Genomic DNA, 24586 nt, shown 5'->3' with positions numbered 1-24586 from the left:
ATTGTTACTAATATACCCGCCTCCATTTTTTTGGCATCTCGTTTGCCTGAAAAATGACGTTGAAAAGCTTAGTTAGTCGTACTATCACTATGTCTCCGAGGTCTCTCCACACCTCAATGGGGATAAAATCAGGGCCCATCGCCTCGCCTCTTTTCATCCTTTTTAAAGCATCCTGGGTTCGTCGCACAAAACGCCTGCTGGTATCATTAGTGGAGTTGTCGAGCTCAATGGTAGAGCTCTCATTTTCTTCATTGAACAACTTGTCGAAGTATTCCCACCATCTATGCTTGACCTCCTGGTCCTTCACCAGGAGTTGAGCTGCTCCGTCCTTGATGCATTTTGACTTGGTTGATATCCCTCGTCTTCCTCTCTCGGATCTTGGCCATCTTATAGATGTCCCTTTTGCCTTCCTTCGTGTCTTAAGCGTTGGTAGAGGTGCTCATACGGCCGACCCCCTGCTTCACTCATAACTTGCTTTGCAACTTTCTTTGCCACCTCACACTCATGTTTAAGACACTTACGGCCGACCCCTTGTTGTCTGCACTGATATCCATGTGTAGGCATCTGAAACAGTCTTTTTTCTCCTTATTAATTGCCTTCTTGACATCATCGTTCCATCACCAGGTATCTTTAGCTTCGCTTGTACTTCCCCTTGTCACCCCAAAACTCCTCTGTAGCCATCTTACGAACGCAAGTTGCCATCTCCATCCACATATTGTTTGCATCACCTCCTCCCTCCCAAGGGTAAGTAGAGACAAATGCAAAAAAAAAAAAGAAACCCTCAAGTGCAGAAACTTAGAATATGAAGGGCACAAGAGATTCAGATTCTGCAAGTCGCTCTGCATGGTTCAGGGAAGAGATGGCCTGAACTTCTCTTCCCTGGATGTAGCACATGAACATGGTCAAATCTATCGGGCCATCTAGGACTTCCATTTGCACTCAACAGAAAGCACACTCCCAACCCACAGAAGTTCGACAAAGTAAAACATGACATGGCATTAAATTTTACTCTGGCAGCAATCTGAAAACATGAAAGAAGGTAAAGAAACAGCAAAAAAGAAAGAGGTTATGTCACAACAGAATACTATGCTAGAGAGAGTTCAGAGTTGGGGATGAGTTAACATGTTTCTTTCAGTTTCATGTACCACGTCTCAAGCTGTCACTATTCGACATGCTCAGTGCAGTTTACGGAACAAGTTGTTTGATACCAATCTAAGAATTAGATATTTATTTAATATACAGAACTTGGAAGAGATGTTAACACATCCGAAGCTCCCCAGCAGAAAAGTTTCTTTCACCAAAATTAAGCATGGGCATGCATCAATGTAGAATGCTTGCACACTTGTACACACAGGGTAAAATACATTATTACAAGCACCAGCTGTGCACATGTTTGTGACCAAGCTAGTACAAGAACAGAGGCTACAAAGGAAAGCTGGTCAGGATATAAACTTCACCTCAACACCAAATTTTTTGGAGAAGCTTGCCGGTTTTTGAAAGGATATGTAGTAGCATATACTTTACCGTGGCATGCACTACTGCTAGAGACAAGAAAAAATGTTAGTTAGCTACTTCCTTGAGAGCACACTAGTACAGGCAAAGAGGCACGCTAGACTCATCAGCCTCTTAACTTTTATACCATAGAAATTGAGAGAGAGCGTACATATTCAGTTTAGTCCGTTGTTGCATGCTCTCTGCAACAGAACTAGTAGTAGCAACTAAAACAGAGTTATTAGTACAAAATTGGCAACTAAGTGGAGATCCCAGTATATCTCAAAATAGCCGAGTATGTTAGAGTTCCCAGTCAAGTCTGTTGTGAAACAGAAGATGTGATTTTGTAAATACAACATCTAAAACAGAAAATGTGATTTTGTAAATGCAACACCTGCCTAATTAGGTTAGTACTACGACAGATACTAAGTATGTGCTCAAATTAATAGTCATGTACTGCTTCAGACTACTAAACACTAGTACTGTCAAACCTGAACATTTTTGTACTGTAAAACTAAGATGAGCCAGTACTGAATATGTATAGCGTACTGACTCTGGAGAAAAGGCTAGGAATTTTTATGTTATGAAGCTGTGGTATGTAGTACTCTAGAAACTAGATGATACGCCGCACGTTGCGGCGGGAAATTCAACAATGATTTAGAGAGATGTGACAAAGTGAAAACCTGTATTATATGATATTTATTGTAGTAACACATTTCAGCACAAAAAAGTTAATATTGATGCATCTTCTCACTTCATATCTCATCAAACTACTGAAATTGGATTGTACATCTGATGTTATGATGTTAAGCAGGAGAATGTTACAGGAAATAACGCAATTGTGAGCCGGCCAAAACCGTTAAAACTAATTTTCTGTAAGACCAAATGAATGTTTGCACATCTAGAAGAAAATTGTGAAATAGAAATAGGACAATTTATTTGGAAGCATATCTTGGCCTACCCAATTTCTTTGCCTGGCCGTGATAGCAAGATCCTACAATCAGGAAATGGAGAAATAAACATGGGTTAGTGATGATAAATTTGACTGTCCTATTAGCGGACATGAAGATGGGGCTCAACAAATACGTATAAAATAAATATAATAGTCCCAAGATAAGCATAACACGACAATAGAAGACTGTTCTAAACATAATTGCTCAAAAATACAAACAAGAGAACCAATAAACCACAAAATAATCAAGAAAGGAATGGTCAATTCATAAACGCACAAAGTTTTAGCCAGGACAGTTGCTAGTGCTCACCCCTGTTAGGACAAAGTAAAATGAACTGGCATCCATCTTTTTAAGGAAAATATTGGTCTCAACTCTTCGTTTGGTAGTTTTAGTTTACAAAGGTCAAGTGTTAGAAACCAAATGCTTATGAATTCCCTATAGAGTTGGAACTCTGAAGATCAGAGTAATACTTCTATACCACAAATAAACAACCTACAAATAGGCCCTTGATTGGTGTTGACAGTATATATATGATATGTCAGAATCAAAATCCTTGGGAGTTAGAACTCTACAGATCAGAGAGTATTTCTTTTATAGAACAAATAAACACAAAGCAAAAAAGGCCACTGATTCGTGTTGACAGCGTATATAGGATATGTTAGATTAAAATTAAATAATCTGTTGTGATCTGAATGGGCTCGATATAGTCCGCCCAGAGTTTTGACGTTTTAGTTTCTTCAAAGGTCCTCACTAATTTGCATTTCCAAACGATACAACCTCACTGCATTTTTTCCCTCAATTGTGAATTAACTTCTGGTCTAAAGATTAAATAGTGCAAATAAGTAGAAGTTATTTTTCCAAGCTCACCTCCTCCGACTGGTGGAGACGTCAGGTCCCCCCATGTTGTAGCTACCCCATGGATGGTGGCGGAAAAATGGAAACATTCAAAATCACATTGCATAATCTAAAATGGTACCCATTATCTTATGTCCAAGTGAAAGAGACACTTTGAAAAATCCATGTGAAGCATGAAGTGTTGTTAGTCTGGACGGAGTTGTGCGATGCAGAGGCACATATGGTAAGATATATGATCCAGTGAAATGATATGTCTTTGTCCGACACCATCCAAACAAATCGATGGAGAGCAGATTTGAATTGTCGTTTAGTTACTCTAATCACCAATTCTCGTGATGCTGGCCAACAGTTCCAGGAGATGAGCAAAAGCACTACTGAGTTAATGGTGTGTGCTAATACCACATACAGGCCAACGACAGCGAGATGACACTGAAGGAACAAACTGCAAAAACCAGAAAGTACCTGAAATGCTGAGGGATTGATGTCCTGGAAGGCTGGAACGCAATGACCCTGTCATCCTGCACACAACGGAAGGTTCAATGTTTAGCAAGGAAATCGACATATAGCACTTGCACACAAACAGCAGAAGGTCTCCGATATACGTTTATCATAACAGCGTGTATATCAAAGACGGTGGCGGGACGGTTTACAGAACACAGTAGAAGAGAGCGATGGCGGAAGCGGGGGTGGGGTGGGCGATGTTGCAAAACACACAACAGTCCGCCATCTGCCTTCGCCCTTTCCCCTTCACAACAGAGGCATGGAAGCAGAAAGACTTTTTCATGGCCCCCCTTCTTGGACGCAGCGGCCATGGTCGCGAATGCTTGCCGCGGTCGTCGAATTCATCGGAAGCATAAGCTGATTCCACGGCGCACAATTGACGCAACTGCCCCTAGGCGAGGCCCTCCTACTTGGTAGAGAGTGGGTAGAATCCTCAACAGTTATACCTTCGTTGAGGATCTGGGATTCATGGGATCGACAATGGAACAACGGCCCGACCTAACAGTGTTTGCTGCCCGCTGCCAGAGTCCCGCTTCCGCACCAAAAGTTCGGGCCGCCGGAGAAGTTAGAGGCCAGGGCTGCCAGACCTAGGAGATGGCGTTGGGGACAGCCAACTCATAGTTGATGTCCATCTTCAATGGAGGCATGAAGATTTCTGACCGGAGAGAAGACATGAAGATTTCTGACCGGAGAGAAGATGGACGTGGAGACCACTGAGAAGCAGAAGCGGTGGGGGACTGAGGATAAGAGACGGTCCGTCTCGGGTATTAAAGAAGAGAATGTCTCGTGGGTTTCATAATAGTAATTGTCTTGTGGGTTTCAGAAGATAAAAGGAAGAGGAACCAATGTGTAATTAAACCAGACGATTTAAATCGTGTAATTCTTTTGCAGGTGGTGGATTTGCTGAGTTGGATGGATGCATGTCGATGATGATGTGGATAGTGTGCATGTTGAGAGAATTGGTTGTAGTGGGATCAACTTAAGAATGTAAGTTTTAGCGCACATCCAAATCCATGCACCGTGGAAAGCTCATCTAGGAAATTTGTTGCACCCTGGAGAAAGCTCATCTGGAAATCAGTACTCTGGACATATCATCTAAATCCATGTGTGCTAGTACTCTGGAAAATCTAGTAATCTAGGATTTCCATAGTGCGCACACTGGAGGCTCATATGGGATGAAATCAAGAAAGGAGCTCAGGAGAGAGGAAGGGGGAAAACAAGGTGTTATGTTGGGGAACGAGCACGCTGGGGATCGTCAACTTCATCACCTTCTTGGCGTCGATTTGGCATCTGGCATCCTGGGTGCTGGGCTCCAAGAGCCCTACGACGAGTGGAGAGGGACTGTAGGCGGGGCTTTCCGGTTACCGTTGAGAAGGCTATGGCCGGTGCCTCATCTCTTCCCGCGTTGGTGCCCTCAGGGCTTGTCAGCCGCGTGGATGCGAGAGGATCACTGGGATGACGTGTTGGGCCATGAAACTTCGCCTACCAAAGCCCCCCCCCCCCCCACACACAAGCAGAATCCTAGTGATTACTAAATAAAATCAAGTTTTTTGGGGCACAGAATCACATTAACAATAAAGGAAAAATCTAATTGATAGAGTGGGCAGGGCTGCGTTGCCGTGCGGCGGGAGGGCAACGTGCGATTTCCTTTTGATGTTTGAAATTCAAAAAGTTTTATCTACAAAACCGTTAATTCAATCGATGATCCGTTTTCACCATTGACTTTCTCGCGACGAGTTCTTCAAAACTAGATCCCATGTCGATATGTTTCGTCAACTTATTTTTCATTGATACTTGCCACATTTTTTGATCCACTTGCCATATTATTAACCATTTACTTGCCTCAAAAAAATAACTTGATTGCCACTTTTTAATGTTGTTTCGTACAAAAGCCTTGTAACAGATTTGATTATACATGATATAAAAGCATGTCATTTGAGTAGAATTTAACTGATCGACACAACAAAACACTACCACAACTACGTTTGAGAACAATCAAATGTCCTTTTATTACCACACAACATAACAATTGAGGATAGAATTCAACAGATAAATACAGCAAACGCCGTGACAAATATTTTTTTACAATGACTGACAAGTTGTATGGGACAATATGATAACGAGACGTGACAAATATTTTTTTACAATGACTGACAAGTTGTATGGGACAATATGATAACGAGATAGGATTAAAATGACAAGCACAAAAAATATATGTGGCAACTGTGATTTTATAAGCACCTACAAGCTTTATGAGATTACATGACAACTTAGTAGAATAAAAATGACAAGCACATCAAAACATTTTGGGGACTGCATTTATAAGCATCGACAATCTTTGCACGAAACGACATCAAAAAATATGGCAATTAAGTTATTTTTATTAGGCAAGTAAGTGGTTAATAATATAGCAAGTGAGTGGAACAATGTGGCAATTACGGAAGGATAAAAAAGTTTGTCGAAACATGTCGACATGGGATCTAGTTTCGAAGATCTTGTCGCGACAAAGCCAACGGTGAAAACAGATCATCGATTGAATTAACGGTTTTGAAGATAAAACTTTTTAAATTTCAAGCATTGGAGAGAATCTTTACGTGATGCATGTGCATGCGAGCCGCCGCATGGGAGCACCAGCATGCGGCGCCGCTGCATAGTTGAATCCAACAATAAAATGGCAGTTAAATTACGATGATAGCATACAAACTCACTAAAATTTTAATGCACCAACATAACATTGATGGATGCGCAGTCGCGGGCTAAGCTACTAGAATATTTGTGCCTCCATTGCAACACATGGGCAATTATGTACTTGAAAAAATGGATGTACGCAGGCAAATGGTGTTGTGCTGTTGCTAATGCTATCGACTGTCTTATTGCTTTTTTTTTTTTGCGGGCACTGAAGGTCTATCCTCACATACTGAGCTGAGAGTTGTATATTTGTTCTGCTGTCTGTTGATGATCTAGTTCCATAGCTGATGTCATGTCATATATTTTACCTACTTTTGTGTTTAACATGAGCAAGGATTGGAGCATCACCAAAGAACTAGCCATGGATAGGGGTGCGTGGAAGCTTGCTATACATGTGCTAGAACCATGAGTTGGTCGCGAGATCTTATGGGTTTCACCTCTAGCCTACCCCAACTTGTTTGGGACTAAAGGCTTTGTTGTTGTTGTTGTGTTTAACATGAGCAAATTCTAGTTAGTTTAAGCCATTGCCTTTTATGCCCTCCTTTCCATATTTTTTAGCACATATTGACTCTCTGATACGGTGATACCTAACCGCTATGAACAGTTTCAATGCTTTTAATGTTGCAAATTTTCTGCTTCCATTGTAAACAGGAAATTATACATAGTTGATGCCCGGCCAAGAGCAAATGCTTTAGCAAATGGGGCAAAGGGTGGTGGCTCAGAGTCATCTTCTAATTATCTGAGATCTGAGGTAAGAATATATGCAGAGATCGGCTTGTATGTGTATTTATAGAATTGCTTTATACTTTGTTTTATTTCTTTAATTCATTGTATTTGGAACCAGGTTCTTTTCTTAGGAATACAAAACATCCACACAATGAGAGATAGTCTTTCTCGCCTTAGGGATTATGTTGATGCCCATGGGTCAATATCATCAAACGGTTCCTCTTCAGCTGTATCCCTCGTCGGAGATCGGGCAAGCATTTGATTTTGTCACACTGTAATGTCTGCATGTTCGTCGAGAAGCAAACACAAAAATAATATAATATTTTCTCTTTCAGAGAAATCGTGGATCAACCTGGGGTGGAGGCAGTCTTAATAGCATGACACAGTTTTCTTCAATGTTAGGGGAATGGCTAAATCATATCCAGAACATCCTGGTTGGTGCTTCATGGATTGCTGCACAAATTGCCCAGGAATCAGCTTCAGTTCTTGTTCATTGCAGGTATTTTTTTTACTCACCTCAGTATCGATAAGATGTGCTAATTGAACTAATTTGCTGGTTGTTGTAAATGGAGGACATTGATGGTTCTGTTTTCTGTGATCATGCTTATTGATTTTGCATTTAGTTCGGACATGTCATGCATGCAAGTGTCTGCAGGGAAGATTTGCTATTCTCTGCTCATCATATTTGTGCTTATCAATTCAGATAACAAAAGACCAGTTGCGAATAATTATGAAATATTTGTGTGATCAATAGGAAAAGAAAACCATTTGGACCCTCAACTAAGGCAAGAGTCTACTTATGTGGTGTGCATAAATTCATTTATACATTGCATGAAAGGATGGACACTGTTTGCTGTTAAGGTTTTACTGTTTTAGTAGCTGAACACGTTTGTTGAAATAACAATAATAATGATATGTATCCCAAATTTCTACCACTTGTTGTCAACTTGCATAATCAGAACTTGAAAATTTGCTCTTTTTTACTCTTGTGACCCTAGGATGTAAAATAATGGTGAAACCACCTTGAGAGGTTATTGAACTAACATTTGGAGGCAGTGAAGCCAGCCTATTTACACCCTTTTGCTTCCATGCCTCCTTTTATCATTTATTTTAGCTGGGATTGCATGTCACCGCCACTGAAGTGGTTGAACCATACCTTGTAGGTTGCCTTATATATAATTATCTGGTGTTAAATCAGGCCATAAGAACCAAATGCCGGTTGGTAGATCTGTTCATTTTGAGTTTGGAACATGGCTTGTCACCAAAGATTTAGCCATGGACAGGGATGCGTGGAAGTTAGCTATCCATATGCCAGAACCATGACTTGGTTTCAATATCTTATGGGTTTCAACTCTAGCCTACCCCAACTTGTTTGGGGCTGAAACACTTTGTTGTTGTTGTCGTCGTCGTCGTCGTTGTTGTTGTAGTCCTACTAGGAATCAGAGGGACTCTAAATCCTGGCTGTCTTGCTCACCTTTTATACAGTTAATAATGCTCTGTTGGATGTAATCTTAGGGTGCAGATTGCTACAGCCTTGTTGCTCTGATCATTTAATTTCTGATTTTTTTTCTCTGCAGTGATGGATGGGACCGCACAACCCAGTTAATTGCACTTGCGTGTTTGTTGCTTGACCCCTATTATAGAACGTTCGATGGGTTCCAGGTACATTTGCAGAGACCACAAAGTTTGCAATGTGCTCCTGTGGCAAGACAATTTTGTTTCCACTTCTCTTCCATTCCTGTCATGAAACTCTTCAATGGAATATTTAGAATTATATTCGATGTTTGGACGTTTTTGTTGTTTAAATGGGAATGTAATGTAATGACATGCCATTTCCTGGGACTAGTTGTTGCACATGCCTCTTCACATGATATATGGCCTTCTGAACTTTTAAGACTAAAACTGCAGTTCATATTGACATTAAGTCCCCGTGCCCTGCAATTAATCAACATTACGCTGTCTAATGTACCTGATTTCTGATTTGTTTCAATTGTGTCATTTCAATAGTATGAAATACTTGGTTTTGGAACTTGGATATATAATACTCTTTTACCAAACTGTTTTTAGGCCCTTGTGGAAAAGGATTGGCTAGCTTTTGGTCATCCATTTGCAGAGCGAATGGGAATTCCAACAGTCTCCGAGAATGGGGGATCACAGTATGAGCTACTAAGGCAACCATCTTATGGGAATTTAAGCAGTTCGCCGAGCAGAAGCTCTTTAGGAACACCAGGTTCATCCTCTAATACATCGGTTCAATCCCAGACATCAAACAACAGTTCACCCATACTGTTACAGGTAGCCTACAAGTGCTATTTCTCTTTTCCTTTTCTCGGGCAGATTGTATCAATAAATAATAGGAGTTACCTTGGTCTCAGCAACTACCAACTGGTGGCTTTGATGAATAAAATGATAGGCTGTTTCTTTCATATGTTCATATTCAAATTACTTGTTCTATTCAATAGATTTATGGATTTTACCTATTAGGGTGGCTAAAGGCTGCTCACCATTTAGTTAGGCTGTGCGACAGACCCTTCATAAATCATGCCTCTCAGAAGCGTTAAATTTCTAATGGAGTGACATCAGTTAACAGCATGGTGTGCTTTAATGATTATCAGTATGTTTGAGGATTTGAGAACAACACCATGGCTCCTTTTTAATATAATAGGGGCGATCTATCATACAGTTTGGATGTGTCTGTTGTCTTGTTCATGCATTTGTGTTTGTTACGGAGGTATTTGATATACATTTCGTTTAATTACTTGAGCTTGTTCTCTTCTAATACTGCATCTTATGTTTCAGTGGCTTGATTGTATTGCTCAGTTGTTACGTCTGTACCCAGCTGCATTTCAGTTTTCATCTGTAAGTCTTCTTTTTCTTCTGCAGCTGTATGGTCACGCTAACACTAGGTCTCGTCATGGATATGCATAACCTGGACTATTCTTGTTGCAGAAATTCCTAGTTGACTTTATGGATTGTGTGCTATCATGTCGCTTTGGGAACTTCCTATGCAATAGGTATTCAATCTAGAGACTGTTTTGCCATTTTTTTTATGTGTGAATCATCAACAAAAGTGAAGCATATGAAAAAGGGAAATTTGAAATGCAGATGTTTTGTCGATATATTTATCAGTAGGATATCATGTGAGGATTGAACTTCTTTTATGTTCAGATCAATTTTCAGTAGTTTGTATGTATGCATCGAATAAAAAGGAACCTCTGTAAGGAGACATGCCCTCATTCTTCTAGGGTTTTCCATATGCTTTTTGACGTATTAAGAAGTATCCCATTATGGAAAAATAACTAGCAGGATTATTATGAAGGATTGCAATTGATGTATTAAGAAGTATCTCGTTATGGAAAAATAACTAGCAGGATTATTATGAAGGATTGCAGTTGAATTAAGTCAGTAGTCACTGAGCAATTCTGAGGTTTATCTTAGATATCTATTACACATCTGGTGCTCAAACAATTCAAAGTGTCAGCAGGTTGCATGTGTATTATCTAGTGATTAGTTTATCCTGTAATCATGCCACATCCTGTTTTAGAATCCATCATCCACAAATTTTAAGCTGTATAATCCACAAACGGGTAATCCTATTGATTACGTGCCAAAAACCATGATAGTCTCTGGTTAAAAAGATAATGTTTTCTTCGAGAAAACGCAAAGAGCCTTGCGTTTCTTTGTATTGAAAAGAAGGGGGATTACAGCCTCCTAAGAGGCGATTACAGCATTGTTACAAGGGGTTTAGTGGACATCCCAGGATGGGGGCAAGACTACCCTAAGCCCTTTGTCCCTGGCTCTCGCCCAACACCTCATCTCATCTTTGATCCTATCCAAGAGCTTGTCGAGCGACGGAGCAATATGGTCAAAGACACACGCATTCCTGTGTTTCCATATCATCCAGGGCACCAGTAGCGCGGCTGACCTCAGCACCTTGCGAAGCGATGGTGGTGTGGCATCCCTCGCCCTCATCCACCAGTCCTGGATGGAGGCATCATGGTCCGGCGACGGGGCCGGTAGGCGCAGCCAGGATAGGGCCTCGTGCCAGGCCTGCCTCGCAAAAGGGCAGGTGAGCAGCAGGTGTCGGATGGTCTCCGGCTCTTGGTTGCATAGCAGGTAGCGGGTGTGATGGGGAAGGCCTCGGCGAGCGAGCCTTTCCGCAGTCCAACATCGGTCTAGGTTCGCAAGCCAGTGGAAGAACTTGACCTTCGGTGGGGCCCATCCCTTCCAGATGAGCTGCCATGAACGGCATGTCAATGATCCGTGGAAGGTTGCCCGATAGCAGGACCTCGCCGAGTAGACACCGTTGGCCGTCCATTTCCAAACGAGCTTGTCCGGCTCGGTGGACAGTATCGTGTGCGCCACAAGCTGCCATGTCCTCAGGTATTGGCCGATCTCTTGCAGACCCACTACGCCGCGAATGTCTCGTGCCCAGGCATTGCCGGCGATGCCTTCCGCCACCATTCGCGCTCTTCTTCTGTTCTTGGGAATGCATAGGTATAGCAGGGGCGCGAGCTCGCGTATAGACTGCCCGTGCAGCCAGCGGTCTTCCCAGAACAGGGCAGTGAGGCCATCCCCTACCACCATGAAGGTGGAGGCATAGAAGAGGCCGAGCTCCTCGTGGGAGAACTGCAGGTCGAGGCCTTGCCAAGCTCGGTCGGCGCCCGTCCTCGATAGCCAGAGCCATCGGAGTCTGAGTGCGAGCCCCGTGCGCTCGAGGTCTCGTATGCCTAGCCCGCCATATGCGAGCGGCCGGCAGACCGTGCGCCAGTTCACGTGGCAGTGTCCTCCAAGCGCAGCCTCGCGGCCAGCCCAGAGAAAGCCACGCTGGATCTTCTCTAGTTGCTTCAGAGTCTTCTTCGGGGGCGCTAAGGCAAGCATCTGGTGAGTTGGAATCGCGCTGAGGACTGATTTAACAAGTGCCAGCCGCCCGGCCTTGTTCATGAGCCATGATTTCCATGACGGGAGGCGACCAACCACTGCGTCGACTAGCGGCTGCATCTGTGCCGTAGAGGGTCGACGGGGTGGTGAGCGGGATGCCCAGGTAGGTGATGGGCAGGTCTGCCGACTGGCAGCCCAGCGCCTCCAGCAAGGCGGCGCCATCCTCGTCGCCATGCAGGGTCGTGGCCGAGCTCTTGCCGTAGTTGACCTGCAGGCCCGATGCGGTCTCAAAGATACCCAGGATGCTCTTCACGGCGAGCACCTCATCCATCTCAGCATGGCAAAACAGCATCACATCGTCGGCATATAGAGAAATGGCCGGGACGTTGCGGCGGGGGTGCAGGCGCCGAAGGATGCCGGTCTGGAGCGCCCGGTGCATGAGGCGGGCAAGCGTGTCGACTGCCAGGACGAATAGCTGCGGTGATCTGGAGTCGCCTTGGCGCAGCCCGCGACGGTGCCAGATCGGGGGGCCAAGCACTCCATTGAGCATGACGCGTGTGCTGGCCGAAGATAAGAGAATGGCCAGCCATTCCCTGAACCTGTCCTCGAACCCATATTGGCGCAGAACCTCGAAGAGGAACGGCCAGGATATGGAGTCGAAGGCCCGCGTGAGATCGAGCTTAAGTATAATGCACGGCGCGCCCAGGTGATGGAGCATCCGAAGAGACTGCCGGACGAGTATGAAATTGTCGTGGAGCGTGCGTCCGGCGATGAAGGCGTTCTGGTTGCGGCTCACCAGGCTGTCAAGCTTAGGAGCGATGTGCAACGACAGAACCTTCGCGAATATCTTGGCCACGATGTGTATCAGGCAAATCCGCCGGTAGTCGCCCAGCTTGTGGGCATCCGCGCGTTTCGGCAGCAGGGTGAGCAGGGCTTGGTTGAGCTTACCAAACCCTCTCCCTCGTAGCATGTACAGCTGCTCAAAGACGTCCATGATGTCTTGCCTGATGATGCCCCAGCAGGCTCGCAGGAATTCGGCGGTGAACCCGTCCGGCCCTGGTGCCTTGTGCGCCGGCATGCGTCTCACCGCAGCCCAGATCTCTTCGGGGGTGAATGGCGCCTCCAGGCTGCCCAGGTCACCGGGTGCGATGAGCTGCTCAAGGTCAAGCGTGTGCGCCCGGTCCGCGGCGGTGCCCAGCAGCCCATCAAAGTGCATGAATGCCGCGTGAGCCATCTCCTCGTGATCGGAGAGAACATGCCCGTCAACTAGGAGGCTGTGCACGCGGTTCTTCTGACGACGGTACGTGCACTGTCTGTGGAAGAAGCTCGTATTCGCGTCGCCCTTCGCGAGGAAGGAGATGAGGGCGCGCTGCCGCGCGATAGTGCGCTCAAGGGAGGCCAGCCCAAGGTATGCCAACTTGAGCTGCTTGCGCAACCATTCTTCTGGCGGAGTGAGCAAGCCTCTCTCCATCATGTGGTCAAAGCGGGCGATCAGCTCGCGAGAGATGGCCAGCTTGTCCCGGACATTGCCCGTGGACCTGGCACTCCAGCTCGTAAGGGCGCGGGCAGTGACCTGCAGGTGTCGGACCAACCGCTGGAAGGGGTCAGGGTCATGCACCGAGCTCCAGGCCGTGGCGACGGTGTCGTGGAATCCGTCGAGGCGAAGCCAGAAATCCTCGAAGCGGAAGCGCCTGTGGGCCACGGGCATTGGGGAGCAGTCCAGCAGCAGCGGGCAGTGGTCGAACACGACGGACGCAAGGCAGCGGAGGTGACATTCCCCGTGGTAGTCCTCCCACTCCGCGGTGCATAGAACCCGATCGAGGTGCACAAGCGTCGGCGGCGACTGCTCACTAGACCATGTGAAGCGGCGCCCGTTGAGGTATACCTCCTTCAGGGCAAGATCATTGATGGCGCGCCGGAACCTTCCCATCATGCGGCGATTCAGGGTACCGGAGCTCTTGTCAGCGTCGTGGTAGATGAGGTTGAAGTCACCGCAGAGCATCCAAGGACTCGAGCAGGCAGCACGAATGTCACGCAGCTCTTGCAGGAACAGTAGCTTATCGGGGTCACTTTGGGGGCCATACACCGTGGTTAGCCACCACGGGGCGCCGCTGGGCACGCACACCTTCACCGTGATCGCGTTTTGAGTGAAAAGGGGGGCGGAGATGGTGACAGCCCTACTCTTCCAAGCGATGAGAATGCCTCCGCGGGTGCCGTCAGCCGGGAGGTAGGTGGAGCCATCAAACTCGAACCCAAGGGTGTCCAACACAGTCGACGAGCAAATCAACGCCATTTTCGTTTCCTGAAGGCATACAATGGATGCTCGGGTAGTACAGAGCAGCGAGCGAGTAGCGCATCGCCTAGTGCGTGAGTTCAAGCCCCCGACATTCCAAACAGCTATTTGAGGACCTGGATACATGGGAATGAGATCGACTACGGTCACCACCAGGCTAGCGCGCACAGACCCTGGCATCGCCCACCGGGAGGGCCAGGCCTCCAGGGACCGTCCGGTCGACCAAGGCAGCGATGGCCTGCTGTACCGGCAGCCTGATTGGCGTGGCGAACATGTCATCATATGCCTTCATCTCGGCGGGGGTGATCTGCTGGTTTGTGCCCACGATCCCGAGAGTGCGGAGTATCTGTACGACTGCCCTCCGATCCGATGTGCGAGGAGCAATGGCCGGGGCATCGGCGGCAGCAGAGCGCCCCCTCCTGGAACTGAAGTTGAGGGGGGGGGGGCGCTGGCGCTTCCCAGGAGAGGGCAGGACTGCGTCGAGCTGCTTGGTGGCCGTGGACAGGAAGGCGCCGAAAGGACGTGGATGTCGCCTAGAGGGGGGGGGGGGTGAATAGGCGCTTTAAAATAATTAAGGTTTAGGCTTGAACAAATGCGGAATAAAACTAACGTTTAATATGTCAAGCACAAAACCTCAAACAACTAGGCTCACCTATGTGCACCAACAACTTATGCTAAGTAAGATAAACAACTAAGTGATAACAAGATATATGACAAGAGACAATATGGCTATCACAAAGTAAAGTGCATAAGTAAAGGGTTCGGGTAAGAGATAACCGAGGCACGGGGAGACGATGATGTATCCCGAAGTTCACACCCTTGCGGATGCTAATCTCCGTTAGAGCGGTGTGGAGGCACAATGCTCCCCAAGATGCCACTAAGGCCACCGTAATCTCCTCACGCCCTCGCACAATGCAAGATGCCGTGATTCCACTAAGGGACCCTTGAGGGCGGTCACCGAACCCGTACAAATGGCAAACCTTGGGGGCGGTCACTGAACCCGTACACGTGGCAACCCTTGGGGCGGTTACCGGTACCCGTACAAATTGCTCGGGGCAATCTCCACAACCTAATTGGAGACCCCGACGCTTTCCCGGAGCTTCACACCACAATGGTTGAGCTCCGAGACACCACCAAGCTTCTAGGACGCCAAAGCATCCACGAAGAACAATATCTAGGGTACTAAGTACCAAAGGTAATAAGCTTCTCAACCTTCACTTCCACGTATCACCGTGGAGAACTCAAACCGATGCAACCAATGCAAATGGCAAGAACACACGAAGTGGTCAAGTCCCTCACACTCAAATCCCTCTACAACAACGAAAGCTTTGGAGAAATATGAGAGGAAGAACAAGGAGCTCACAAAGAACTCCAAGATCAAGATCCAAGGGGTTCCCCTCACATAGAGGAGAAAGTGATTGGTGGAGATGTGGATCTAGATCTCCTCTCTCTTTTCCCTCAAGAACAAGCAAAAATCATTGGAGGGATTGAGAGTAAGCAAGCTCTAAGAATGTCAACAATGGAGGTAGAACAAGAGCTCAACGAATGGATAAGGCCAAGGGGGAAGAAGACCCCCTTTATATAGTGGGGGAAGGAATCAGACCGTTACCCCCACTTACAGCCCGAGCCCAGCGGTACTACCGCTGGCACTCCAGCGGTACTACCGCTCGGCACTACCGCTGTGCCCCTGGTAGTGCAAAGGCACTACCACCGCCAAGAAAGTCTTCGCAAAAAGGTCCGTCCACGAACAACCGCTAGGCAGGCGGTACTAAGCTCCTGTAGCGGTACTACCGCTGACCAGTGGCGGTACTACCGCCAGCTAGCGGTACTACCGCTAGGGCCAGCGGTACTACCGCCAACTCTAGCGGTACTACCGCTAGGTCCAGCGGTACTACCGCTAGCCACTGAAACAGCCATAACTTTCGCATACGAGCTCCGAATCGAGCAAACCCAAGCTTGTTGGATTCAGGACGACAAGAGCTATCCAAACAGCGACGGGAAATCTTAAGACCATGCAGATATGAAAATGCCAATGATATAGAGATGTGAGATCTCTATGAATGAAGAACCGGCAAAAACTCCAACATCGAAAACATCATAGTAGATGCATATGGACTCCGTTTTCGATGAACTCGAGCTTGTCACGAAGATGACCATAAGCTCTAAAACTCACAAAGAGAAACACCAAACAAGAACCAAGAAGTATGATGCAAGGATGCAAATGGTTTGAGCTCTCAACGAACGATACGATCAAGCTACTCACTTGAGAGCCCCCCTTGATAGTATAACAATCTATCCTAACCAGAAAACCTATCAAGGGCAAACCTATACCTTGCACCTCGTCCTCTTGAGCTAGATGATGATGATCTTGGCTTCCTCAAGATGGATCACCTTTCTTGATTGGGTTGGCTTGATGAAGACTAGTTGATTGCTCCCCCATACTCACTATGGGTGAGCCACTCTTCAGCATATCTTCACAAGTCCATTGCCACCACAATGGAGGCAAGCTTCAAGCATGCTATCTTCGTGCTGATCCACTTGAACTTGCACATCGCAATCTTGATGACGATCACAACTTGACGTCATACTCCATGGGTTGTATGAGATCTTCCCTTTGACGCAAGCCCATGGAAACACACCTAACCCCCACATAGAACTCTCACGAAGACCATGGGTTAGTACACAAACACGTAATGGACAATGCTTACCATACCATGGGATCACTTGATCCCTCTCGGTACATCTTGTACGCTTTGTGTGTTGATCATCTTGATTTGCTCTTTGTCTGAGATCTTGATCAACCATTGATGATGATCACAACTTGACGTCATACTCCATGGGTTGTATGAGATCTTCCCTTTGACGCAAGCCCATGGAAACACACTTAACCCCCACATAGAACTCTCACGAAGACCATGGGTTAGTACACAAACACGTAATGGACAATGCTTACCATACCATGGGATCACTTGATCCCTCTCGGTACATCTTGTACGCTTTGTGTGTTGATCATCTTGATTTACTCTTTGTCTGAGATCTTGATCAACCATGTGTCTCTATGATCATTCTTTGGATAATACCTTGAATACCATCTTGGTCATCATATAAACTCCTTGAACCCAACAGATGGGCTTCAAGAAGTGCCTATGGACAAATCCTATAAATGTAACTTAAGGCAACCATTAGTCATCAAGTACCAAAACCACATATGGAGATATATGCTCTAACAGGGGGGGGGGGGCACTGGCGCTTCCCAGGAAAGGGCAGGACTGCGTCGAGCTGCTTGGTGGCCGTGGACAGGAAGGCGCCCATCGTCCATGACTGGCCGGCGGCGGTGCAGTTTCGTCGTCTCTGCAGGGTGATCGGCGGCGAGGCAAATCGCCCTGGGACCAGCGCGCGGGGGCTTGCGGCGCGAGGCTCTGACTCAGGGCGATGCGCGGGCCTCTGCAGGATCGAGATGTGGCCGCGACATTGGGGCGGACCCGCCTTCGGTCCGGGCTGGGGCGGCTCTTCCGTGATCGGCGCTGGCACGTTAGCCCCGTCAGCGGGCGTGTCTTCGGGCGCGGCCCCGGAAGTCACTACGTCTTCGACCACGGGCCCAGCTGTAGCGACGCCCACGGGCGCGGGACCAGAAACTGCTACATCAGCGGTGGCGGGCCCTGCGGCAACAACACTGGCCGGTGGGGTCGTTACGGGCGCAGCGATATTGGCGGGGAGGGACGAATCACTTCCCGCCCTCTCCTCGTGGGCGCGCGCGTGGGGCCGCGGCGGCTGGAAGGCCTGTGGCGGGGTGGGAGCGACAAAGGTGGGCGGTGTCTCCTTTTGTCCCGATCGGGCTGCAGGTGGGGCTGGGGCGACCGTCCTCTCTCGTTGCTTTGCAGCGCCCAGGTGCAGTGGGCAGTGATCCCGACGGGGCATGGGATCAGCAGCTGCAGTGGCGGGCCCGGCCGGATCTTCCTCGGTCGTGGGCGGGTTCAAATCCCCGGCTGCTTCAGGACCGCGATCAGCGAACAGGAGCCCGCCACCTGGCCCGATGCCATCGGCCGCGCCGTCCTCGACGAGGGGGTTGGTGGCTTTATGCGCTGGGGCCACCGGCAAAGCCGCTTTGGGCATCACTATGGGCCCCTGCCGCCTTCCTTTACTAACGCCATGACGAGGGTTCACTGGGCCTTGCTGACAAGGCCAGGTCAGCATCCCATGGCGCTTGGGACGCTGCCCCTGCAGCGGCGCAGCCAAGGACGGCTAGGGCGCCACCGTACTGGCACCGTCTGAGCGGCCGGAGTAGCCATGGGCGTGCAACGCCAGGGCGTCCACCGCCATGCCATTAGCCCGGCCACTCCGCGCCTCGTCCGTACGTCGGCGCTTGCGACCACGCCGGCGCGCGCGCCCAGGACCAGGGCCATGGCCCTTGCCAGGACCATGCCGCCCGCCTGCGCCACCAGCCTCGCTGCCGCTGGCGCTATCACCAGTGGCCTGGGCGACGGCCGGAGCGGCCCGGACCAGCTCCGCCTTGGTAAGCGTAATGGACACAGGGAACGTTAGCGTCCTGATGGATGGCGCCTCCGAGGGCACGCGTCCGGGTAGCTGCTCGACAATCTCCAGGACTGCAGCGCGCCTAATGTCAGCCGGGTCGTGCGCTCGAGCGCATGGAGACGCGGAAGACCGCCATGTCGTCGCGGGATCGTGTGCGGGGGTGCAGGCGCTCGATCCAGCAGCTTCCTCCCAGCACATGCTCAGCGGTGGAGAGCGGCCAGACGTGGGCGGGGATGCCACGGAGTTCCAGCTCGACGCTGTAATCGAGCCCGCCGGCGCCGGCGTGGGCAAGCTTGCACCAGGGCCGGAGCGACAGCGCAAAGCGCGTCGAGCTGATGAAGTGCTCGCCACGAAGCCGCCGCATGGTCGCCAGGGAGGAGAAGATGATCAAGAAATCCTCCGGATGGTGCTGATGGACAGTGAAGTCGCCCTCCTCGAGCTCCAGGGAACAGAGAAGGAGCTCGGCCACCTCGTCGGCGGACACGGAGGGACGGTTGCCCGTGACGGAGGCCACCATCGCGCGGGCGAGCACCTGCTCGGCCTCGTCCATCTCCTTGGTCTGCGCCATGAACACACGAGCAGGGGTGTCCTGGATCGGCCAGGCCCGAGACAGAGAGGGGGCTGGAACAGGAAGGACAGGGGCAGGGGGGTGCGCCGCCGGGGTAGAAGCTCTGGCAGGGGCACCGCGAAGGGGCCGGGGCTGCGGGTCCGCAGCAGCACGCGGGGAGCGCGGAGGCGCGGCCGCAGGCCGCCGACCGTCACAGTCGCGGGATGTGTGGCTGGAGGCGAGGCAGCGCCGACAGCGGATGTCGTTCGGGCAGTCCCGAACGCAGTGGCGGTGGTCGAGGCACCGGAAGCAGAGGCCCGCGAGCTCCTCGGGGGAGGGACTGCTGCGGCGCGAGGGCGAGAGCTTGGCTGGCGCATCCCGGCGCGGGCGACGGCGTCGTTCCCTGCGGCGGGCCTGCTGGAAGCCGTCGGCGTCGAGCACCGGCCCGCCCGAGACACGGTGGACCTCCGAGCGGGGGCCGAGGCGGTCCTTGGCGGGTGGACGAACCGCAGGCGCGACGCGACTAGGGGCGGCTGCGACTGGCGGCGCTGCAGCGGCCGGCGGGGTGCGGGCGACGTCTCTGTACGAGCGCGCCGACGACTCACTCTCCGAGCTGGACCAGCGGTCCCCGTAGGAGACGCGCTCGCCGGAGAGGGTTGTTCGGCGGTCGACAGGGTCAGCCACCACCGGAACCATGGCGCAGGGCAGCGGGGGAGGGCCTGCCGGCGGGGACGGCGTCAGCAGCGCGGCGCAGCGGCTAGGCTAGCGAGGCGCGGAGGGAGGGCGGAGAGCGGAGCGGAGCGAGCCATCCAATAATGTTTGATTCTTTCTTATCTGCACTGTTTGATTTATCTTAAATCGTAAAATATTCTGCATGGCTAATTTTTTATTCCAATGCAAGCGAGCGGGAAAGAGAGCAATCTGGGGTTACAAGCTCTTGCCATTGCATGTGGACCTACTTGGCTGATCTCCGGGCTTCTGGTGGTAGCTTCCATGAGCACATTAATCCATTTTATGACCGAGAGAGCTATTGGCTCCCCCTTGTACCCCCTGCTGCAGCACTTGCTCCAACTCTATGGCCTCAGTTTTATTTGAGATGGACATGTCCCCCTGAATCACAAGGCGGCGGTCTTGAATCCCATGGGCATTCCATGCGAAAAAAATACGAGGCCTCAGTCAAGGTACTTGTCTATAGCCTTTTATTTTTTATTATGTAGGCTCATATCTATCGTTTTAGTACTTATGCAGTAATACATAAGTTAGCAGACGAAAAATCATGGCCATGTATTGCTTTGTTTTCTCATGCAATGTGCAGTCAAAGGAGATGGCTGAATCAAGATCAAGGGATATTAAAATGAAGATGGAGTCTATGCTGGCAGACTTGCAGAGGGAGAGGCGTGCAAGTAGTTCAGCCTTAGCCATGGCTCAAAGGGTTCGAAGGGAGAATGTCGCCATTAAAAGGGCAATCCAAACTATAGGGTGCACTGTTAATTTCTCGACGAACGAAAACCAGGTGGACAGTTCTGAGGAGATGTCGTATTCATTTCGAAGAGAAGCTGACGCTGTATCCCAGCAAGATGATAATGCTGACCTCTCTGTATCCATCTCTGCGATTGAGGACAGTTTGGTATCGGAGACACCAAGCAACCAAGTTTGTGAATCGCTCTGCCCCTTCCGCAGCAGAGAGGGGTGCAGATGGCCACATGCTGCTTGTGCGCAGCTAGGAAGCCAGTTTGTTGGTTTAAAAGCAAATTTTGATGCTTTTGATCGGCTATCTGTAAAAGACTGCTATTTTCCTAAAGAATAGGCAAGGCCATGAGCTCAAGGCAGTTCTAGGTGCACTTTGACAGCTGCCAGTAGATTTTTTTCCCGCGGCGGCGCCTCTCAGTTTGCATTGACATCAGAAGATATGCGCTGGGAGCAAATGAAGATTTGATTATTTTGAGTTGAAGCTCACGTCTAACTCACAAGTTACTCGGTGATGTACTAATGGTTTCTGCTGGGCAGTTGGTATTCTAGATTAGGGCTTAGTGATTCGTTAAGAGCCACCGGGGACTGAAAAGGCAGTCCTTTGTGTTGTATATAGTTTAAAGCAAAGTAATTCCAGATGCGAAAGGTGGTTCCTTTTCACTTTTTGTTTTCGTTAAAAAGATCATCTGGTTGCTTGGGAATAAGAGCTAATGCATCCTGCTCTGGTGAATAAAATGACAGTATGTCAAAAACATGTACATGTGGGTTACCACATTCTTTTCATTATCACTGTAGCTTTGTTTTGTAAAACTAAAATCATGCTTTGTTTCCAGCGCCGAGGTTCAAGTAATGTCTTGAATTTTATCAGCTCAAACTAATGTGTGCAGCGAATTCTACCTGCATTGACTTAAAATCAACACCAGCTTTATGCCTTTTCTTCATTTCTGTACGAATACCAAATCAACCAACAAACAAGGCTTTATGAACGGCTGAAACACCAAATAAACACAGATACATTCCGTGGTTTTATGAACGTCTGAAACACCAAATTAACACAGATGCATGCCTGTACGAACACCGAATCAAGCAACAAACAAGGCTTTATGAACGGCTGAAACACCAAATTTAACACAGACGCATGCCCACATTATTGCAGCCTGCTGTTTGCATTTGCAGCAAAAACATTCCAAAGAACAATCACACCATGTGCATTAACGTAAGAAAGATCTTCACGTTTTTTTTTTTGCAGGAAATCTTGACAATTGAAGTTCATAAACTGATAATCAATTCACGAGGAGAAAGGTAGGTAGAATCCAAACAATCTCAGTAACTGAAACATGCACAGCCTCAACACCTGAAGTGCAGCTGTGAATCATATTGAACCATCATGTTGCTCTTTCTCGCGTAGAAATGCCATGAAATTACTACCAAGGTATGCAGTGCACAAACATCATGTTTCATGATTGAATCAAGCGTTTATTATCGCTCTCAAACATGCACAAACTTCATGACCAGGGTAGTTTACCAAACTCATGATTTTAGAACAAGTCATGGAGTGGGAGGGGTAGAATGTTTAGGGAATTATTGCCTTGCTCATAGCCGATAATGGAAGCACTTGCAGCAAACAAAAGCATAAGAAAAATCAAAAAGGGACGCTAGTGGTGAGCTGCAACAGCAGGAGCTCCTTCGGCTTCCTCTTTGGCCTTGCGAGCAGCAGCTCTAATCTGACGTTGCTCCTCCTTGTAGATCCTGTTCCTGCGCTGGAACTGCAGTAAAAGAAATAACAAATGCTAAGTTCACGATTTCACGATCAGCTTACGATGATTCATAAAATCACCCGGTACAATGAAATGGAAGTGCAGAATAATATGAGTTCAGACTGCCATGTTATCTAGCACCCGAGAATACTTCAATAACAATGAATGGAAAGAAGCTAGTTCTAAGGAATTCTTTTTGCCAAGAAAATGGTTCTAAGGAATAGGTGTATCATCACTTTGAAACAAAACATAAAATTCATAATACGATCCCATCACGCATGGCAGGATGTAACAGATACTTAAGTATAATTTCTACCTTTTATTTTTTGGTTCTACTAGTCACATCCTAGAATCAGCAATTGCCCTAATTAGTTTATCCCATCACCAAAAGTAGGAAGCTACAGTTTGATATAATCCGGAAAGCAAAATCTAGATAACAGATGTAAGTAGTTGGGTATCTGAGCCACAGTTTAAGGGACCATCCTAAGAGATGATTGCGCAAAAGACTCCGATACATGATCCTTTACAATACGCTTATCAAGGTTGACTGCAACACGCAATGAAATGGAGCATGTAAGAACTCGGACCTAATTTGTCAAGCCTACAATGGTTAAAGGATCCCTGCGCAATCCTATTTTGCCCGCACACAGCTACGTTGAATCGATTCAGAAGGTCGACGGTTCACAAGTAGGCCACATTGACGACGGAACATAACAAATGAACACATGACAGTATTGACATGAACCCTCCAAGTTCGAGAACACATCGAGAACAATCGATTTCTCTCTGTATCGATACTGCCAAAAAAGACCGGAAATGTCTGAAATTCCGGAGTGGCTCGCCTATGATAAGAATTACACGAGGCCCGGGCGACAGATCTAGGTACCCGCCGGCCAGCGATGCGGCGGCAGATCAGACGAGGAAGGACAGATCTCTATCCATCTAAGCAAGGGGAGGAAGGGGGGCGAAGGATGGGTACCTCCTTGGAGTGGTGGAGGCACTCGAGGTAGTCCTCGCGGAGGAGGCCGCAGTCGGAGGGCTGGCGGCAGCGGCTCATACACGAGCTGAAGTCCAGCCAGAAGTCGTAGCACCGCCCCTTGTTCCCGTTGATGCCCCACCCGGACGCCATCGCCTCTTCTTCTTCTCCGCCGTCGACCTTGGCAGCCTCTCCTTTTCTTCTCTCTCTCCGGTGGTCAGTCACGATGTCCCTACGCTGCGCTCTCTCTCTCTCTCTCTCTCTCTCTTTCCGCCTTCCTTCCCCTCACCAGACAATGTCGGCCCACGTACCATTCCCCCACGTCTCTCTCTACTGGGCCTCGCGTGCCGCTCTGGGCCTCCAGTACCCGGGTATCCCCAATTCCTTCTTTTTCTACAGTATCGGATAATGTGAAATCGGAGAGCAACTAGTTGACGAGCTCTCCTCCACGTGAAATGAAGGAATATTTCGCGTGTGCTAGACGCGCGATAAGTGTCACGCGCGGAGTGGACCCCCGAAGACTCCTGGTTTTCCCTTTCCAGTTTCTGGATTCGTACATTTTTCAGCTAACCCTCTGAACTATTTTCGTTTTCAGTTTTCCCTTTCGCGGCAAGGTACGTTGGTTCCCTGCTTTTCTTTTATTTTTTTCCATTATATTTTAGGGAAATTTAGATTTCAGAGGAAATTACGGATGGAGGCTTTCAACACGATCAAATGTCAACTTTCAACTTGGTTGTACAACTTTCAAGTTTCAAGTTTCAGAGCCCTCATGCAAACACAGGAGGTAGGCCTCATGAATATTCAAAGCCACGGTCCATCAATTAATATAGCCACGGTCCATGAATCTTTAGAGGCACGGTTCGTCAATACTCAGATCTATGGGTTCACGGATGCATACGTGGTAGGTCCACGGGT

The 24586-nt window shown here is 48.4% G+C and overlaps 2 protein-coding genes across 2 annotated transcripts in view; one reads left to right on the top strand and one right to left on the bottom strand.

Moving 5' to 3' along the window:
- LOC123411735 (phosphatidylinositol-3-phosphatase myotubularin-1-like) overlaps positions 1 to 21692 on the top strand; it is a 39097-nt gene extending 17405 nt beyond the window's left edge. Inside the window, exons 11-19 of the mRNA XM_045104700.1 lie at positions 7140 to 7239; positions 7333 to 7464; positions 7550 to 7713; positions 8792 to 8876; positions 9282 to 9509; positions 10014 to 10073; positions 10164 to 10228; positions 20370 to 20649; positions 20784 to 21692. Of these exons, the coding sequence (XP_044960635.1) occupies positions 7140 to 7239; positions 7333 to 7464; positions 7550 to 7713; positions 8792 to 8876; positions 9282 to 9509; positions 10014 to 10073; positions 10164 to 10228; positions 20370 to 20649; positions 20784 to 21275 (1606 nt within the window). The 3' untranslated portion in view covers positions 21276 to 21692. The remainder of the gene's footprint in view (positions 1 to 7139; positions 7240 to 7332; positions 7465 to 7549; positions 7714 to 8791; positions 8877 to 9281; positions 9510 to 10013; positions 10074 to 10163; positions 10229 to 20369; positions 20650 to 20783) is intronic.
- A 681-nt stretch (positions 21693 to 22373) lies between these two features.
- On the bottom strand, positions 22374 to 23936 carry LOC123411736 (NADH dehydrogenase [ubiquinone] iron-sulfur protein 5-B). The gene is made up of 2 exons (XM_045104701.1): positions 23675 to 23936; positions 22374 to 22704 (listed from the first exon to the last, which is right to left on the bottom strand). The coding sequence occupies exons 1-2, from the start codon at positions 23822 to 23824 to the stop codon at positions 22594 to 22596; spliced, it is 261 nt and encodes an 86-aa protein (XP_044960636.1). The 5' UTR covers positions 23825 to 23936; the 3' UTR covers positions 22374 to 22593.
- Between the last annotated feature and the right edge of the window lie 650 nt (positions 23937 to 24586).

The sequence above is a fragment of the Hordeum vulgare genome, chromosome 7H (genome assembly GCF_904849725.1).
Source record: "Hordeum vulgare subsp. vulgare chromosome 7H, MorexV3_pseudomolecules_assembly, whole genome shotgun sequence".
Classification (NCBI taxonomy): domain Eukaryota; kingdom Viridiplantae; phylum Streptophyta; class Magnoliopsida; order Poales; family Poaceae; genus Hordeum; species Hordeum vulgare.
The sequence above is the reverse complement of the archived record's forward strand: the minus strand, read 5'-3'. Positions and strand labels throughout refer to the sequence as shown.

Bases quoted from the DNA above. Each gene is read 5' to 3' on its own strand.
- LOC123411736 (XM_045104701.1), bottom strand. From the start codon at position 23,824: ATGGCGTCCGGGTGGGGCATCAACGGGAACAAGGGGCGGTGCTACGAC. The intron at 22,705-23,674 runs GTACCCATCCTT...CTTTTACTGCAG, and splicing joins GCCTCCACCACTCCAAGGAG to TTCCAGCGCAGGAACAGGAT.